Source organism: Ctenopharyngodon idella, chromosome 24 (genome assembly GCF_019924925.1).
Source record: "Ctenopharyngodon idella isolate HZGC_01 chromosome 24, HZGC01, whole genome shotgun sequence".
Classification (NCBI taxonomy): Eukaryota; Metazoa; Chordata; class Actinopteri; order Cypriniformes; family Xenocyprididae; genus Ctenopharyngodon; species Ctenopharyngodon idella.
The window spans coordinates 19,118,079-19,138,915 of record NC_067243.1 but is presented as its reverse complement, the minus strand read 5'-3'; the positions used below and the strand labels follow the sequence as shown (position 1 = coordinate 19,138,915).

Genomic DNA, 20,837 nt, shown 5'->3' with positions numbered 1-20,837 from the left:
CATGACAGAACACCAGACTAAGGACTATGAGCTGGGAATTCGCTGGACAGATCACGGCGGTGGCGCAATCCAGCCGCGATCTGTTTACCTTCACTGAGAGATTCTGTTGTCTTGTCCACACCAGCCACTTGGATGACGAGACTATTAAGGCTCTGTACTGGACCGGGGCGAACTTCGTAGATCCCAGAGAACTTCCTGATCTTGTCGGATTGGACTTAAGAGAGAGAGTCTACCGATGTCTGGAAAGTTTCATTCCCCCGTATGTATCACAGCCAGCCCCAGAATCTCACCCTAAGATGGCCACCGGTCCACAATCCCATCCTGTCATGGCCGCTTTCCCAGTATCACATCCTAAGATGGCCGCTGGTCCAGAATTCCAACCTAAGATGGCCGCCAGTCAGAACTCCCATCCTAAGTGTCTCGTCCCATCATGGCTGCCATTCCAGAGTCTTGTTCCGTCATGGCTGCCATTCCAGAGTCTCGTCCCGTCATGGCCACCATTCCAGAGTCTCGTCCCGTCAAATTAATACATTTGTTAAAAATACTGTTAAAATGATGTACTGTGTTTTTATTAAGTCTGGGAATTGTAATAACTTTTTAATAAGAGAAAAAAAATATGAATATGTAATATTGTGCAAACATTTCTGAAAAATGCTCCTCTCTAGATTTCTTCTTTTTTTTTTTTTTTTTTTTTTTACTAACTATCGAGTTTGCACTATGCATTCTGAAGCACCGTGTCTTCTTCTATTGGATTCGGGGAGGGCTGCATTACAGTATTACGGTTTGACCAGCCCCACTGGTCAAACCGCGTTATTGCAGGCCCTTCAAATAGATCATATGAGATCAAAAGACTATTCAACAACAAAAATATTTGTCGACAATTTTTTATTGTCGACGTTGTCGATAATGTTGACTAATCATTTCAGCCCTATTACGTTTTCATACACACAAAATACATATACATATATCTTTGACATAAAAGATTTGTAAATATTTTGTTGTATTTTTACATTTTAGTGCTATAAATACATCAATATTATACATTTCAGCACCTTTCTAAACATACAAAAATGTACAATTTGTGTCTTTGAAAGTTACGTAATAATACCTACGTATTAACAACGAGACCAGGCTGGATTGTCAATGTGATTGTAAAACATTAAAATTTTGCACTACCAAGTGATAAAGGATGAGATCAAAGGTAACCAGATATTCTGAAGAATGTTGAAAACACGTTGCTGTTAGGCCCCATTTACACTGCATGGTTCAAGTGACCCAATTCCGATTTTTTTCTCCCATGTGGCACAGATCAGATATGAGCTACGACCGTGTAAGCAGGAAAAAAGCGCATGGATTCAGATTTTCACAGATCGGTTTCAGGCCTCATTCATATGTGGAAATAAATCAGATATGAATCGGATACGTGCGTTTGCGCCTGCAGTGTAAGCGGACAGATCAGATATTCCCCTGTAAATGTGACTCCTGCATCATTGAAAAGTGAGGTTTTTTAACATTTCACGGTACAGACATACCTATAACAAACGGAACATCTCTAGTTGACTGGCAGAGTATTCATTTCATTTGTTTGTGTTAAATAAAAGGCGATCTGACGTTGAAATGTGTGGCTCTTGAAATCACACTGAGTGTTCGTTGCCACTGTTGTCAGTGACGACGGCTCGTGCACAGACGCGCACTTCAGTCCCGTTGTGGAGACTCTACCCATTCATTCCATTGAAACCACAAAATAAAAAGCACACAAGCTTGTACCTGCCCTTGATATACAATCACTGATGAATGCATATTCACTTACTATGAGAAGCCTTATACTAAACCACGCCTCTACTTTGATCATAGTCACTTACTGGAAAACTCACCTGTAAAAACTAGATCAGCCTCATCTGCATCTGCAATTACAGCCTCTTCAGTTCAGGAAGTCAACATTACTGTAGACTTTTGCCAGTTGATGGATTTTTCTTATCCAGAAAAATGAGGCGAGCTGACTGACAAGACGACGGTGAAAGATTTGGTTTCTAAGCGAAATGTAAAAGGGCCTATTTGGCAATATTTTGGATTTAAACCCAGTGCTAATAGGGAACCTGGAAAAAATTAATGAGGTAATCTGTAAACTTTGCCTGATGAAGGTGGCAGCATCCGGAGTAACACCTCTAATTTACACACACACCTTTTTTTTTATTTTTTTTATTTTTATTATGCAAACAGACAATTACAATATTTACAGAAGAGAAATTAAATGCAAAATACAAATACAAAGACCAACAAAACATACATAACAGCCAGTATGATTTGGGTGTGTGTGTGTGTGTGTGTATAAGTGTAACTGGGTGTGGGAGTGGAAATATATGAATAAAGGAGCATGTAGGAAAGTACAACAGACATAACCAGAGTCAAGAAAAAAATATATCAAAGAGGAAAAAAATAAGTAAATAAAAAAAAAATTAATGACAATAATAATGATGAAGATAATAATAGTATCACACGCAAACAATGAGGAAGGTGACAATAGCAACAGTAATAACAGTATTAATAATAATAATAATAATAACAACAATAATAATAATAATGATAAATCCAATTAATAAGAAATGACAAATAGTAATAATAGTATTAGCAGTAGTAGTAATGATAAAACATATTAACAAATATACTCATTTCATCCGGAATGAGGGGGAGGTTAAAGGATCAGGAAGAGGAAAAATAAAGATAAAGTGATAGTAATAGCAATAATAATAATATTAATAATGGTAATATTGATACAGCCATTAATAGTAATGATAATAGTAGTAGTTGTAATGGCAGTGATAATAATAATAATAATAACAATAGTATTAATAATGGTAAAATTGATACAGCTATTAATAATAAGATATTATAAAGCTGCCTCTATTCCCCTCATGGCCATGGCATAAGATAGACCCCCGTCAGCGTCATGTTGCAACGGGCTATCAAGGTGTGGCGCTGCGGGGCCGAGGGTCCCAAAATCCATCCCCATCCCCAGCCGTCCCACACATGCCACGCTTACCCTGTCTGTGTTTTTTTTTTTTTTTTTTTTTTTTTTTTTTTTTTTTATAAATATGGCTGCTTTCATTGTTATACTCATGATATGTTTATGTCAACTAGTGTATAATGCATTAAAAAAGCATGGCGTGTAGCATGGAACCAGCCCAGTGCAAAGCCCAGGCCGCTACGCCCACGCCACACTTACCCTATGTGTGTGCTTTTTTTTTTTTTTTTTTTTTTGCTTTAAACTTGTTTTATGCTCCAAATGAATGTGTGTGTGCACCTCATCTAATATGTGAAGCATTAAAACAGCGAGAAAAATGCTGAGCCAGCCAGAGACAAGAAATCCCAGGTGAAAGTACAAGCTGGAGGGTGAAAGCCCAAGGCCCCGGCCCCACATCACACCCACCCACAACTAATCAAAACTGCACATGGCAGGGACTAGTATGCCACAGCCAACCAGGGTCTAGAAGTAGCAAAAAAAAAAAAAAAGAGAGAGAGAGAGAGAGATTTAAATATAATCTTATAAGTATTTTATTTATATTTGATATTAGTCAGTGTTGCTACCTCTTCCTGATCTCTACCTCTACCTTCCTGTACCATTGAGGATGGCTTCAGACAAAGAAGGTCAGTGGATTCATGACTGTTGGAAGTTAAAGAGAGATGACCAAGAAGGGTGTAATTCTGATGTATTATTTTGAGTGGAGGTAGACAAGTTTTCCATGGAGATGTACTCTATTAGTAAATTTTTCCAAGTTGTAATGTGTATGGTGTTCCTTGATTTCCAGTTCATGAGGATAGTTTTCTTGGCGATAGTTAGAGCCACTAGGAGTAATTGACTGTTTGTACTGTTTAAATTGATTATGGAAATGTCACCTAATATACAGAGGGAGGGAGACAGCGGGATGTGACATCCCATAAGGTTGGATAGTGAGTCAGTAACGTTTTCCCAGAATTGTTTAACTAAGGCGCAATCCCAAATAGCGTGTAAATAGGTGTCTGGAGTGTTTTGTGTGCAATGTGAGCATGTTTCTGAAGAAAAACCCATTTAAAATAATTTCCGTCCAGTTAGGTGAAATCTATGAAGTACTTTATACTGTATAAGTTGTAAGTTGGCGTTTTTTGTCATGAAGTAGATATTTTTACAGATTTGTGTCCAGAAAGCGGCATTGGGAGCAATGGATAAGTCTGATTCCCATTTTGCATTGGGTAGGCTTAATGTATTGTCTGATTTGGATATTATTTTATATATTTTAGAGAGAAGTTTTTTTGGGGAGGTTATATTAATTAGCTCTGAGATTGGAGGGAGAAGGTCTAGATTAATTGTCTGAGTGTCGATTTTTGATTGAATAGATGATTTGATTTGTAAATATTCCAAAAAACAATTACTCCCAATGCCGTATTTCTGGACCAAGTGGGAAAATGGTGCCAAGTTGTTATTAAGCAGGATGTGTTGAAGTTGTGTGATGCCCTTATCTACCCATGTGTGTAAGTTGAGCTGCTGCTAATGGCTCAATGAAAATGGTGAATAATGAAGGGGAGAGTGGGCATCCTTGTCTAGTCCCCCATTGTAGTGTGAAGATATGTGATGTTAATCCATTGGTGATGACAGTGGCTGAAGGTGATGTATACAGAATTTTGATCCAATTAATGAATGAGTTTTTTGAGTTGATGAATAATGCATTAAGTTAAAAAGTCTGCGTGTGTTGTTGGATGAAAGTCTACCTTTGATGAAACCGGTTTGATCTGGATGGATTATAGATGGTGTGACTTTTTCTATTCTATGTGCTAGTGCTTTGGCGATGATTTTAATGTCTACGTTGATTAAGGAAATCGGACGATAACTTGACAGTAATGTTGGGTCTTTATTTGGTTTAAGAAGGAGTGAAATTGTGGCTGTGTTCTTATTATCTGGGAGTTTTGATTTTTGTTTTGATTCAGTAATCATACGGATGAAGAGTGGTGATAAAATGGACCAAAAGTGTTTGTAGAACTCAGCAGGGAATCCGTCGGGGCCTGGTGCTTTATTGCTTGGCATGAGTTTGAGGGCATTAAAAAGTTCATGTTCTGATAAGGGAGATTCCAGAGTATTTATTTGATGTTTACTGAGTTGAGGTAAGTTGATATTGTTGAGAAATGAATGTTTTTCTTATCTGGGTCTTTATTGGAGGAATATAATTTACTGTAAAAATTTTGAAAGATTTGATTTATTTCTTCTGGTGAGTTGGTGGATTTCCCTGCTGTGTCTGTAAGTCAGTGGTATTGTAGCTTTTTCCTTATTTTGTTTGATTTCTAATTTGCCAAATATTTACCAGATTTGTTACTATGATGGACGTTTTCTTGTCTTAGCCTATGAATTAGGAATTGTGTATGTTTATTGATTAATTCGTTCAATTTGAGTTTATATTTTCTTAATGAATTCTGTGTTTCTTCTGTTGGGTTATTTATGTTAATGTCTTCTAGTTGTTTAATTTTTTGTTCCAATTCTGCTTGTTGATCCTTTTCTTTCCTTTTTTTGTAAACGGAGAATGAAATTATTTTTCCTCTTAGTACGGCTTTCCCTGTTTCCCACAGAAGAGATGGAGATGTTTCCGGGGAGTCATTCATCTCTAGAAAGCATGCCCACTCTCTTTTGAAATAACTGTCAAAATCATGGTCTTTCAGAAGAGATGTGTTAAATCACCATCTGGTAGTGGGTTTATGTTGACTAGTTGTGTTCCATTTTAATGTTACCGGGGCATGATCACTAATGACTATTGGATGGATCTTTGATTCAGAAATATTTGATATGATAGAATTACTGGTAAGAAAGAAGTCAATGCGGGAATATGAGTAGTGTACTGGTGAAAAAAATGAGTATTCTTTACTGTTAGGATGCTGTAGACGCCAACTATCACCAAGACCAAAATCACTCATGAACTGTTTTATGGTTTCTGCAGATTTCCAAATGCGTTTATTGCCTAAACTATTACATCTATCTATTGTTGGATCTAGAACTGTATTGAAATCACCTGCAATTATGACTGGACAATTAGAAAAATTTGAAATTGAGGAGAAAAAGGTCTGGAAAAAGGATGGGTCATCTGTGTTTGGGCCATATAAGTTGCCAATTGTGACTGGGCTATTATTAATGGAGATGTTTATGATAATGAAACGTCCTTCAGGGTCTGTAATGGTGGTATTATGAACAAAAGAGATTTTTTTTATTTATTAGAATGCATACTCCTCTTTGTTTTGTGTTGTAGTGAGCCCGAGAATAAATGACTGTAATTTGATTATTTAATTTTGTTATAATCTGATTCTGATAGATGCGTTTCTTGCAGGAGACATATGTCGGCTTGTAGTTTATTTAAATGATTAAAAACTTTGACCTTCTTTGTCTGAGAACCAAATCCACGAACGTTCCAGGTTACAAAAGTGATAGATGACATGTTTTAGTGAAAAATAGACATAAATGTACATTAATGTGTGGGCCTGTTAGTACTGTATATGTATACATGTGAGTGTATGTACTCGAGTGGGTGTAGTAGTGTATATGTGTGTGTGTGCATAATAATACAATGTTGTTGGCAGACTAACAAAAATACAGAAACACAACTGACAGAATATACACAGCAGAACAGCAACAACAAAACAGAAACCATTAAATACAAACCTATGGTGGAACATGGGAAGGGGGACACGAGACCTAGGTGCAAAAGTAGGAGCACATCTAATAGATTAACGAAAGAAAGAAAGAAGTGAGTGTGTTTAGTTCAGTTTATGATTATGGCAGTTATTGACTCAGGAATAGAAGTGAAGTGTTCAGAAAAGCCAGGGAGTAACGTCCTTATCGCGATATAGTTGTCCATCTATGTATAATTTGTCCACTGTAATGATTGCCTTTTTTCCTTCATTTATTTTTTGTTTTCGGCGTTCGAGGATGTCCTTTGGATATTATTCATTGAGTCCATAGTTTGTGCCTTTGAGTTGTCTGCCTTGCCTCTGAACCAGTTCTTTGTGTTTATAGTGTTCGAATTTTGTGATGATCGCTCGTGGTCGGTTGTTGTCGTTTTTGGATCTGATACGGTGAACACGGTGAAAGGTGATGCTCTGTACTGTTTCCGCTGGTAATTTGAGTTGTTTTATCATGAAGTCCTTGACTGATTTTTCGGGGTCGTCTGGAGTTTGTTCCGGGATGCCTGTAAAAACTAAATTGTCCCTCATGCTGCGCGATTGCAAGTCCAAAATGTTTTCTTTCATGGTTTTATTTTCGGCGACAACGGAAGTGAGTTTTATGGTAAGTGCTTGAACGGAGTCCTTTAAAAAGTTATTTTCTTTAGTGAGAGTGTCTATCTGTTCTTGGCTGAATTCTAAGCTGTGCCGCAATTCCTGGAATTCCTTGTGTAAGACTTCTATAAGTGCAATCCTTGTATCAAGTCCGGTGAGTTTATTTTCAATTGAGAGCAAAATGTCGCTTAAGTGATGTGGTGTGTGTAAGGTGATGTGGATGGTGTTGTACTTGGGCTGAAAGGTGAATCGGGACGAGGTCTCTTGGAGTTTGGAGTGGGGTTACCTTTACTTTTTTTGTTGTGATCTGGTTTGTCCCTGTTCATGGTGCAGCAGAATGTGTTGTAGTGCACGTCGATATATTCTTCGAGATGATCCAGGTTGTATAATATTATAATCCGGTTTTGAAACGGAGAAAAAAGACGAAATGAGAGAAGTGTGGAAAGGGGGGGGAAAACAAACAAAACAAAACAAAATGTTGTAGGTATTTCAGCTGGAGTTGTTTTTACAATCTAGCAGACAGGAGCCGCCATCTTAGATCTCGCACCGGGTTTCGTGAGGTCTCGCATTACTCAGCCATCCACACCTTCAAGTGCACCACAACAATGAGGCTCCCAAAATGGGCCCCACAGCAAAAAAAATCGACCGCAGAAGCCAGACACATCCATAGGTACAGCAGAGTTTGTGCTGAATACAGTGTAAACAGACTTTAGCCATTAATTGAGAACTTCTTTTATCAGTATTGATAATCACTCCTCATCTTCAACACTGTTTACATGTTGTGTCCCACAAGGCTCCGTTTTGGGTCCTTTGCTTTTTTCTTCTTTATATTGCTTCCTCTAGGCTTTTTAACATAATTTAACATTTAACATTTTTGTGTCTATGTTTTTCAACTGAAACACTGTGCTTCACTATAAATAGCTTGTTATCACTTATGACAGACTCTGATAGCAGCATTTCGCTGACTTTGAAAAATTTGATCTGAGAAAATCTGACTTTGATCTGAGTAAAAATGACATATTCTAGACCTTCCCATCACAATTCCTCTCTGACCACGTTTATTCAAACACACATGCAGATTTTTTTTTTTTTTTAGTATAGAACTGTGCCAACATCTCCAAGATCCTTAGAACAACCTACCCGCAAACCACTGTAAAACTATGCAAGTGTGCCTTCTTTAGGGAAAACATTTTCACTTTACTGCATCTTTTTTTTTTTTACAAGTGCCTAAAACTTATCAAAGTAGTGTAGTTTAAAGGTGTTCCAAGCATCTTGGAAAAAGTTGCCACAATTCTTTTATGGATTTAGGCTGTCTTATACAATGAAAACTTAACCTGGTTCCCTAAGAGGGGAACGAGACGTTGCGTCATGGCGTTGACGCTATGGCAGCGCTTCTGCGTGAGCCGGTGTCGGAAACACGTCCACAACTTATGGGCGTCATGATGTAGCGTAGCGCATCACAGAGTCCATAAATAGATGCCAGAAATGCGCGTTGAAGTATTACATTTATCAGAAGAAAGATACACAGGCATAACCAGGGCATGGCAGTGCGACAGCGCCTCAATCCCCTCTTAGGGACCGGGGTACATGCGTAACCTAAGGCATTCCCTTTTGAGTGGAACTCAATGCTGCGTCATGGCATTGACGCTTTGGGAACTTCAATTCCAATGTTGCCATGCCAAAAGTAGCAGAGCCTGCCCAAAAGGCTGTGTATGAGCACAGACACAATAAAAAAAAAGGCACGGAAATGATCTTTTTCTGAAATAAATTGAATATTCTTTACTAAGAAAATATAATAGGATCTCTAAATAAACTGTCACCTTTTAATCACCCCAAAAATGTTTGGTACCACTGTATGGTACCCATCATTAATAACATTAACAAACATTACATTACAGAGAGGGCTATATTACAATGACATAACAGTGATCTACACAGATGCTGGCATGAATATTCTGAAATTCCAGATAAATATATACAGTATATAGGAATAAATGTATATAAAAAAAAACATAAAAAAGATGCTATCATTTAATTACACAGAGTTGTCTGTTGTTACCATCTTTCAATCCAGTGGGTTTTTAGTGGTCGACCGATATATTGGCCAACATTTGGCATTTTTTAATGATCTGCATCGGCCGATAATTTTTTCTGTTTGGCCGATATATCGGAAGCAGGGCTTTTTTGGCAGCATGTGGGACTTTTATTTTGAAAGCGCTGAGAACACCAGCGTCTGAGCATCTGAGCTCCCATTTCCATCTTTATTAGTTTGCTGTCTAACAGTTATGTCTAAGAAATGATTAGACAGCTGTTAAACAAAGTAAACAGTATACAAAAAAATAATATAGTTTTTGCTTTTATAATTTAATAATGTTCTATTATTAGTAATAGAAAGGCAAACGCTTTTTCTTGCACTGTCAGCATTCAGCAATATAATTACCGATATATTGCCACATACACATATTTATATAATATAAATATATGTAATTACATTTATGTAAATTAATCAAGTTTTTGAATCTAAAAAACATTTAATTTCACAAACTTTGGTGAATCCAGCTGTGAAATCTTGTGAAGTGCACATTTATCGCTGAAGTTGCAATCTAAAGAATCTGTTTATTTCGCAGTTCAAAATATATATTTTTTCCATATTCATTTTCAAATTATTTATTTCTAATTTAGTAAACATTACGTTAAATAAATAAAAAATTAATTTGAGCAATTAGCATGTGTTTTACTATGTTTAATTCTGAAAAGTTAAGCTTTATTACGGCCGGTGGCCAACCAGCTGAGATGTCGGCATTGGCATCAGGCATCAAAAAAATCAATATCAGTCGACCACTAGTTTTGACCACAGAAGTGTGTGTGTAAAGAATTAGTAGAATTTGAATATTTAGTGACCATATTTTAGGTTCTGCTGAGATGTCTATTCTCAGTAGCTTCTTCCTCGTCCTGCTCCTCTTCCGTGTCTGGCTCGTGGATGAAACCGTAGCGCCGATAGACAGATCCATCTCGGCTGGTGTAGACCACATCCGCCTCGTCTCCGCTGTCCTCTGGTTCTGGTACTCCGTGGGGCATAGGCCGGGAACTGGGCTGTTTGCTGGCCTCGCCGCTCAGTCGTTCATAGCTCCGTCTCCAGCATAACCTTTTTTTGGCCCTTGCCTGTACCAGAGCAAACACAACTAGAGCGAGCACTACAGCTAGCATCAGAGCAGCAGGTAAGGCTGCAGATGCGTGCTGTACCGCTTGGGACCTTAGAATAATGTCATCCTGAGTTTTACTTGGTACAGGTGCCTCAAGACACAATGCTGTAAAGAAGAAAAAACAGAATAGAATTAACTGGACTTTTCACTTTAAAATCTCATGAATATTATACGCACACAAGCACACACACATTTATACACTGATGAGCCAAAACATTATGACCAGTCACAGGTGAAGCGAATATCATTGATCATCTCCTAACAAGGCCACCTGTTACGGTCTGGGTAGATTAGATGGTAAGCAAACAATCAGTTCTCATAATCAACGAGTTGGATGCAGAAGAAATGGGCAGGAATAAAGATCTGAGTGAATTTGAAAAGCGCCAAATCATTATGGCATTAAAGGTGCAACAGGTGATTCTCTACAGAAACATTTATTGTTATACTGGTTGAAAGTCTCCTCATATCATCCTCAAATGTACTTACAAATGTACTAATAAATATATGATATGTTTTTACATTCCCCTTGCACACCCTGTTTACGCAGACATCATACGTCATCAGCGCATTTTATGCTATACAGTTTATACAGATTACAGTCAGACGTCAGTCGCGGAGCACCGCAAACAAACAGCAGCCACCTTTTACAGTTCCTACGGAATCAAAACAATGAGCTTATGCTGCGTTCACGCCATAACTACCGTAATTATAGCAACCCGTGACTTTCCAACCGGAGCAGTTCACGTCCTCAGACTCGGAATTATGCGTTTCCATGTCAACGGTATCAACACCGAAATGAATCTGCAGCAGTCAGGTATAAGCTCTCTAAGCTGTTTACATTTATTATTATTGTAATGTGCTTTGAGACATGAGGTAGTTTAATGCCGTCTCTTGCAATGCTTTGCCGAGAGCAGCTGTGTGCGTGTGCGTTCATGTGTTTTGGAGATGTGGCTTTGGGTGGCGATTTGCAGGGAGGATGGGATCATATGCTTTCAATGCTAGCAGGCTAACGTTAACATTTCCCAGATCTTCTGCTGCACCTTTAATTAGACTTTAAATGCTAAATGTATCTGTACTATTCTTATTTAACCACTCATGTAATTATAAGTAGATACTTTTTAAAAATAATTACAAATTAAAAGTTAAATTGTAAATAGTGTCATAGCTTTAAACTAAATAGCTTCAAAATAGTCAAGCAAATAGTAAATAATAAAGAGGATAAACAAAGAGTGCTTTAAGTTTGTGAACGCTTTCCAGTCAAGAGTATTTTGATTATTACTGATGACATCATATACAGCGGCAGATCTAATAGGCTGAATTTTAGATGTTTTGCCCTGTCTGTTTAATCCCTCAAGACATAACTTACCGTGTTTACATTAATTAAGCTTCATAAAAGCATTTAACATACTCGGAGGCACACAAAGTGTGACGTGAGCTTTTGAAAGCATCTATCGGTCAGTAAGTGAGTGTTTTGAAATATGCTGTTGGCGTTTGAAATGCAGTAAGCCTAAATCACAAACAAAGAAAACAAAGAAAACACAGGAGCAATGGCAGGCGAGACCACACATTGTAAGTTTAACATCAAGCAAAGCACGCATTTCCCACAACCCATAAATCCTCTGCAATAAAGCCTGTGATTGCCCTTGTAATTCACTTCAACCTTTTTAAACTTTATGGAAGACTATTTTATGGATGTTCAAGGGTTTTTGTGTTTGTGTATGTGTGTGGAATTGAAAGTAAGCAGAATATGGCTGTTTCTAAAGTACAAATAGTGCCATCGCGCATCTGCGGTTAAAAACTAAACTCAGAATCGATTCTGAAATTTTCGCAATTAATTGGATGCGTCGATTTTTTTTTTTTTCTCCAACCCCTAGTCAGCAGTGGTGAGAATTTACAACAGTGGTCTGAGGAGGGACAAACATCAAACTAGCGAAAAGATGTTGAGCACCCAAGGCTCATCAATGCATGATGCCAATGAAGCCTATCCCATCTGGGCCGAGCCAACATAAGGTCTACTGTGGCACAAGTCACACAAAAAGTTAATGATGGTTATGGAGGAATGTGTCACAACACACAGTATATCGCACTCTGCTGCATATGGGGCTGTGTAGCCGCTGACCAATCAGAGTGCCTATGAAGAACCCTGTCCACCGTCAAAAGTGCCTTCACACAAGGAACTAGACCTTGGAGCATTGGAAAAAGGTTGCCTGGTCCGATGAGTCCTGTTTTCTTTTACATCATGTGGATGGCCGTGCACATATGTGCAGTTTACCTGGGGAAGTGATGGCACCAGGATGCACTGTGGGATGTCAAAAAGCCTGTGGAGGGAGTGAGATGCTGTGGACAATGTTCTGCTGGGAAACCCTGTGTTCATGTGGATGTAAATTTGAAACGTGCCACCTACCTAAACTTCATGACAATGGTGTTCCCTGGTGGAAGTGGCCTCTTTCAGCAGGATAATTCACCCTGCCACACTTCACACATTGTTAGGAATGGTTTGAGGAACATAATGAAGAGTTCAAGGTGTTGACTTGGCCTCCAAATTCTATAGATCTCAATCCAATTGAGCATCTGTGGGATGTGCTGAACAAACAAGTTCAATCCACGGCAGCTCCACCTCGCAACCTACAGGACTTGAAGGATCTGCTGCTAACGTCTTGGTGCCAGATACCACAGCACACCTTCAGGGATCTTGTAGAGTCCATGCCTCATGGGTCTGCGCTGTTTTGGCAGCACGCAGAAGACCAACAGCATATTAGGCAGTAGGGCTGAAATGATTAGTTGACATTATCGACAACGTCAACAATAAAAAACTTGTCGACAAATATTTTTGATCTCACATGACCTATTTGAAGGGCCTACAATAACGCAGTTTGACCAGTGGGGCGCTGTACCACAATACTGTAATGCAGCCCTCCCGGATCCAATCCAATAGAAGAAGACACTGCACTTTGGAGTGCATAGTGCAAATGAAGTCGAACCCACAAAATGTGGGAGTTTAACATAGCATAAAACATAACAAACATAATGTTTAGCATAACTACAAAAAAAATGCTGTCATGCAGGGCCACCAACTCTCATTCAAACACACTGTTCTCTCGCAGTGAAAGATACATAGCAGATCAAAGAGGCAGAAACAGACAATGCACTGACAGATAAGACAGATCAGGTTACTTTTGATATAAAACAAAGTCTCATCTCGCTCTCTTTAATGTGGCATGACGGATCGCTGTAGCGCTTCAGGTCAAGCGGCACGTTAACCTATTATCTCTTCCTTTTTTCTGCTATTACAGCATGAAATAAACATGAATGAACATTAAAAAGTATGTTAAAAGATACAGCACAACTTACTGAAATGAATCCATCTCTAATGTAATCACTTAATCAGAGTTTCAACCGCAGAAAGACGTTAATAAAACAGCTTGCAAACAAATATGTCAGAAAATGTTACATTTACCTCAGGAAAGCCATTCAATGACCATAAACTCAATAGTAAAAAAAAAAAAAAGAAGAAATCTAGAGGGGAGCATTTTTCAGAAATGTTTGCACAATATTACATATTCATATTTTTACTCTTATTAAAAAGTTATTACAATTCCCAGACTTAATAAAAACAGTACATCATTTTAACAGTATTTTTAACAAATTCATTAAAAATACACTTTCAAAAGCTGAAGTGATTTCCTTGTTTTATCTATTAGTTAAAGTATAACTCAATATTTTAACTAATTGCTAAAGTGGAACAATCAAACAAAGCATACTTATTAATCGGTGATTAGTCGATTAATCATTCCAATAATCGTTAGTTTAATCGATTATCAAAATTATCGTTTGTTGCAGCCCTATTAGGCAGGTGGTCATAATGTTTTGGGTCATCGGTGTGTGTGTGTGTGTGTGTGTGTGTGTGTATATATATATATATATATATATAGCTAAACAGCAGCATTTAACTAGTTAAAGATAATTAAAAGTTGTAAAATAATAGCAAAAACAAGTAAAAAGTAATTAGGCCTATACACTTCTGGCTGTGAAACTGTGCACACAATATAATGTGAATGAAAACAATATATAATGCATAGCTAAAACATTATATGTTTTTTAGTGTTTTGTGACTGGTAGAGTTTTGTTTTTAAATAAACAACCACAATGATTTGACAGCTATAGCAGAGAAGGATTTTCAGTGAATTGTGGCTTGTTTTTCATCTGTTCCTCACAAAAAGCTGTTGAATGGCTTGTTAGTTATATAGATAATATGTAAAACATGTAAATTAGGAAATATATGATTCCCATTGTAAATATGCATGTGTTTCTCTATGTAAATAAGGGAGTTAAAGGCTTGAAGAAAAATCCTGAGCTATACCTGAGGCTGAATCACAGAGACAACACTTCTTGTCCTTCTGCCCAGACTTGCAGCAGGGCAAACACTGACTGTCAGTGGCATGTAGGGCAAAACCTGGATGACAAGTAAGACAGCCTTGGGGCCCGGCACTCAAACAATGTTTACAGGACTCGTCACAGGGTTCACAAACTCCCTAACAACAAAAGAGACACATGTGGAATGAAACCTTTTGTTCTGTGACAGTTGCAGTGTATTGTTGGCTTGCTAAAAAAAACTTACAATGAAAGCAAAAGGGATACATTTTTGAAATTTTTAAAATCAGAAATGTGAAGCATTTAGTTTTCTTAAAACATTAATTAAAATCTGTATTGTTTGAACTGTAAAGCCATTTAAATTTTTTTTACCCCTTTTTTTGTTTCAGGGTTATGGTGGTGTATCTTGTGCCTACACTGTTGAAACATTGAGTATTTAGTTCACCCAAAAATGAAAATTTTGTCATTAATTACTCACCCTCATGTCGTTTCACACCCGTAAGACCTTCGTTCATCTTTGGAACACAAATTAAGATATTTTTGATAAAATCCGATGGCTCAATGAGGCCTCCATTGCCAGCAAGATAATTAACACTTTCAATGCTCAGAAAGCTACTAAAGACATATCTAAAAAAGTTAATGTGACTACAGTGGTTCAACCTTAATGTTATAAAGATAAAAAAATAATAAAAATAACAACTTTATTCAACAATATCTAGTGATGGCCGATTTCAAAACACTGCTTCATGAAGTTTTACGAGTCTTTTGTTTCGAATCAGTGATTTGGATCGCGTATCAAACTGCCAAAGTCGAAACACTTATGACGTAACAAAGCCTCGTTTACTGAAATCACGTGACTTTAGCGCTCCGAACTACTAATTCAAAACAAAAGATTCGTAAAGCTTCGAAGCTTCATGAAGCAGTGAAATCGCCCATCACTAGATATTGTTGAATAAAGTCGTTATTTATTTATTTTTTTTGGAGCACAAAAAGTATTCTCGTCGCTTCATAACAATAAGGTTGAACCACTGGAGTCACGTGAACTGTTTTAAATATGTTTTAACTGTCTTACGAGTGTGGAATAACATTAGGGTGAGTAATTAATGACAGAATTTTCATTTTGGGGTGAACTAACCCTTTAATGTTTATGGACAGATCTCATTGTAACCTACATTTTTACTTTTACTTTAAGAAATGTAAGGAAAACTAGAAATTAATTTGTGTGGTAATCAACATTATGGCACAAATGCTGTCAATTGACCTTAACTTGTACTAAATCCCTAATCCCCTGGGGGGGGGGTATGCAATATTTTTCATATTGTATAGTGCCTGAGAAACCAGTTTTGATGATTTGTAATAATTTGTAAAGACATAAGTGCAAATGTTTCAAGGGAAGGATCATTATCAGTAATCTGTATATATCTGAGGTACTTTAAAAAACACTGTTGACGAGAAACTCTATAAGTCCTTATTACAAATAAGACATAACTAATATGGGAATTATGTAGTGCCTTTTAGATCAAAAAATTTTACTTTTTTACTCTTGGCAGCCAAAGTTAAAAAAAAATCTTAAGAGTAAATTATTTTATAAAGAGTTTAATAGTTCATTTTCTTTATAGTCTTTAGACTTGTTTATAGCCTACTTTGTTAAATTGTGTAAATTAAAACTGCATAAATGGCTGTACAGTATATTTCCTTCCTTATCAATTAATGACATTCAACAGATTTGTTACAACAGGCAGGTGATGATGACTCACATTTGAATGACATTTTTCAAGAATTAGTAATGAGTTTTCATCTTTTCACATAAACAGCAGTAAATAATGAGGTGATACTATAAATACAGGGATAAACTTCCACACCCACTTTTGAGCACTTACACTCTGTGAGTAATATTGACTTTCCTCGCAGCGAGGGTAACACACGCCGTCCTGCAGGATGCTGCCCCAGTCACACGTCACACAACCCTGAGGAGTGTTATCTGCAAATATTACAGAAACACACAGATGAGAAAGGTATAGGCGTCTACTGTTTCTTTCAAAGAAATGCAAATCTGAGGTTATTTTGAGGTCAGAATTTCTTTAAAGGGAACCCCTGGTTTAAGACTTGTATGGCTTAATATAACGTAAATGATGTCTCTTACTGAAATATGTAGTAGAAAACCCATGAAAGATGTACGTTATTTAAAAAAATCCATGACATATTTGGACAATGGGCGGTGCCATTTTGTTTGCATTCTATGTCGATGACATCAAATGAGCTACTGACACTGTGCTATTGCTATTTTTAACTCAACACAACTCAGAATATAATGCCACATTGTGCAGCTTTTGGTTGTAATTTTCAGTTGATAAGCCACAAGAAAAGCGATGTAAGTCTTTACTAGCGTTAAGAGGAGAAAAGAATGGAAAGTTGTGAGGAATGTGGATGAATAAAACTTCCTAAAGATCTGCATTTTTGTTCTCTTCACTTTAGCCCTGGTGCCTTTGAGGCTTGTAGAAGACCACAACTGAAAGAGCTTACAGTTGCCGATGGATATAAGTGTATGCTTTAACCAAATGCCACGCCTGTCGTGGAGACTGACGAAGGTAAGCCTATAACACATCTCAACTGAGACAGACTGCCTCAAAGCTCGCGTGCGCCGTGATGCACGAGGTATTTGTGATAGCATAAATCAGTAGCATCTTCTCAGCACGTTTAACTGTGTGTAATGTATACAGGTGATCAGACGAGTTTAACAGGTCAATCATACAACAGTATGTTCGAATAGCCACAGAGACATTGCACGTCTTCGGTGCTTTCATCCTCACTAATTTTGCGCTCTGGTTCAAATTGAAAAGGCTGATCGTGTTTTAAAAGGAACCCCGTGGATATTAAGACCGGTATGCGTTACTAGATTACCGTTGCACCAAAACATACAGATAAAGAGCCTCAAAGTCATCAGGGCTAAAGTGAAGAGAACAAAGACGCAGTTAGGAAGTTTTATTCGTCCACATTCTGCACAACTTCCTATTCTTTTCTCCTCTTATCGCTAGTAAAGCAGTAAAGACTTGCATCGCTTCTCTTGTGGCTCATTGACTGAAAATTACAACCAAAAGCTGCACAATGTGGCAACGTATATTATATTTCGAGTTGTGTTGCGTTAAAAATAGCAACAGGACAGTGTCAGTAGCTCAGTGAGTGCAACCATTTGACGTCACCAGCGTAGAACGCAAACAAAATGGCACCAACCATTGTCCAAATATGTCATGGATTTTTTAAATAACGTAAATCTTTCATGGGTTTTCTACTACATATTTCAGTAAGAGACATCATTTATGTTATATTAAGCCATACAAGTCTTAACACCAGGGATTCCCTTTAAGAGCTTCCTTTAATCTCTAAACCACTATTAAGTCACTGTGACATTGAAATTGACTTTTTTTTTTAATGGAATGTTTCAGCGTTTGTTAATAATTGAAATCACATGAAATTAGCCATTAGCAAACAATAACATGCCTGATCTTGTGGCTATACTATTAAAACAATGAGTATTTTAATGTTTAAAGATTAACCTCACTGTAATCCAGATTTTTGCGCTTTAAAGAAAAAAGAGGTTAGTTGAACTTCATTTTCGTTGTAATAAACATTGTGCCATAAGTTCTGTTGTTTGAGATTAAATTGTAGTGTACCCAGAATACTCCTTTTAGTAAGTATGAGTACCTGCTAACTACTAGATTTCAAATCTCGTTTTCCAGAGAATCCTGTTCTGGCCTAACTTCCTTACAGATGGACAGGAATGATAATAGATTTTTCCAAGTATTTTATACTTCCTTGTTAGTGCAGTCAACAGGGTTTATTTCAGCACACTAAACATCTGTTTGCGATGACATTTTGTGATCAAACAACGGCCACCATATAATGATGTAGATGCTGGCATTTACTAATCTCATAAAATGTGAAAACAATGATAACAGAAATACCTGTGCAGGACTTGCAGCTGGTGTGGCACTGTCTACAGCTGTGCCCGCTCTTAAAAAAGCGCTGCGGACACTGATCCACACACTGTCTGGTGCCCTGCAGGTCCAACAAAGGAGGTGTGCACACCCTGCAGGTGTCCGGTCCTGGGCCTGTGCACTGCTCACAGGAAGGGTCACACTTCTCACAGCGCTCCCCTGAGCTGTAATACCTGAGGAAGGGACATCAAGACATGTATCTCTTGTTATTTTATGCATACAATGACTCCATTCCACAAGTTACTGTGGAATGAGATCAAAACAGGCCAGAATCAAACCCGAATTTCCCATTTGAGCACCACAGCTCAACATGTCATTAGCCACGGCACTAGGGCACAGCTTTGATAGCTGTATCCTTTAATAAGATAATTACTTGGGCAATTCGTTAGAAGGTTATTTAATACAGACCCGAATACTTTTGAGCTTGGTTGAGACTTCATTTGAGGCCCCACATTTTGTCCTTTGTGAAATATTCAGCTTAATGTGGTTATTTTTGACTTGTTTTTCATTTTTGACACTATATGACCAATGAAGATCATAGGATGGCATTTTGTAGTAATTTTTTTTTTTAGAAAGTTGAAAAGAAACTCAAAGAATTTCGTGAAGACTTGACTACTTTCAAACTTCGTAAGTTCAGACGTGATACAATGGATTATAAAGACAGTAAGGTCTACAAGTGGTTGTCGGGGAGCCAAGGAAAACCTTGAGTTTCACGTCCACAGGAAGAACCCACAGATTCCAGCGAATCCTACTTCTCTTCTTCATCTATGACATCTTCAAATCCTAAAAGATCTTTTTTGGGAACCCCATGCCGTTCTCAAAGAACAAACACAAGAAAAGGCATCCAACCAGAAGAGGTTTGAGGGGGAAAAAGACATGTGAGGTAAACCACATTGATACCAATGACAGCGACGAGAGTAATGCAATATTTAATATGTCTGATAAAGAACTTTCAAATTAACATATACAAGTTCTCAGTAAAGGTTTGTCCTTTGTTCCATCTCCAAGAACTGATCCTTTTTTGGTTGAATTATTTAAGTTTATGAGGAATATTAAATTAAAAAGTTTTTTTGGTCATAAAAACATCAGTGGCACAGTTATCAACCGTTTTAAACCAAAAAGTACTTTTACGCCTTTTGTTGCCAATTCCTCTGTGAATACATTTTGTCGGCTGGTGAAAAATGATATTGATATGTTAATTGCAAAATCATCTCAGGTTACGTATGTAACCATGATTCGCTGAGAACAGGAAATGAGACACTGCGTTTGAACGCATATGGGGAACGTCATCACGTGAACCAGTGTCTGAAAACAATTATCAAATCTCACCAATCCTATTGGCCGGCGACAGCCTATGACATCATAATAGACGCGACCCGGAAGTATAAAAGGAGCGCCTAGAGAAGCAGTCAGTACCTTATCGTCTGAAGGGACTGTTCAGCAGGCAGCCCTGATGCATGGCAGGTAACGCAGTGTCTCGTTCCCTGTTCTCAGAGAACCATGGTTACATACGTAACCTGAGACGTTCCCTTTTGAAAGGGAACTCAAGACTGCGTTTGAACGCATATGGGGAACGATATACCCACGCCGCCATGTTTGAGGGGAGTACATGCCAAAAAATGGCTAGACAAACGTCAGAACTAGCAGTTTCAACTGAAATGCCAGAACCACTCCCCCTACGGGTCATACATAGGCTGTCAGTGACAGCATTCCCTATGGCCAACAGCCCAAGCTATAAGCCTCAAAGAGGCCTTCCACAGAAGGTCTACCAAGGCCGCTCAAAGGCTTCTGGGACCAAACTTCTTTTCGAAGAAACCTCTAAGGGAATGTAGCAAGGGGGCCCGAAGGAATCCTAGCCAGTCACTTGTCAGGGGAACAAAGTCAACCCTGAATGCCACCAGGGAGGCCAACCTGGTCTAATTAAAGCAACCTAGTCTTGGCCAACGACCTGTCTGATCACAGAGTCTCAATTCACATTCTT

General features: G+C 37.9%; 1 protein-coding gene and 1 long non-coding RNA gene across 2 annotated transcripts in view; one reads left to right on the top strand and one right to left on the bottom strand.

Moving 5' to 3' along the window:
- The window catches only part of LOC127506651 (uncharacterized), a 56,760-nt gene that overhangs the window by 28,367 nt on the left and 7,556 nt on the right, over nucleotides 1-20,837 (top strand). Inside the window, exons 4-5 of the long non-coding RNA XR_007928098.1 lie at nucleotides 9-3,645; nucleotides 17,337-17,449. This is a non-coding gene — a long non-coding RNA (uncharacterized LOC127506651). The remainder of the gene's footprint in view (nucleotides 1-8; nucleotides 3,646-17,336; nucleotides 17,450-20,837) is intronic.
- Nucleotides 9,034-20,837, bottom strand: part of LOC127506647 (proprotein convertase subtilisin/kexin type 5) — a 55,192-nt gene continuing 43,388 nt past the window's right edge. The window contains exons 13-16 of the mRNA XM_051883290.1: nucleotides 18,824-19,029; nucleotides 16,742-16,842; nucleotides 14,851-15,022; nucleotides 9,034-10,595 (exon numbers count right to left, since the gene is read on the bottom strand). Coding sequence (XP_051739250.1) covers nucleotides 10,195-10,595; nucleotides 14,851-15,022; nucleotides 16,742-16,842; nucleotides 18,824-19,029 — 880 coding nt within the window. The 3' untranslated portion in view covers nucleotides 9,034-10,194. The remainder of the gene's footprint in view (nucleotides 10,596-14,850; nucleotides 15,023-16,741; nucleotides 16,843-18,823; nucleotides 19,030-20,837) is intronic.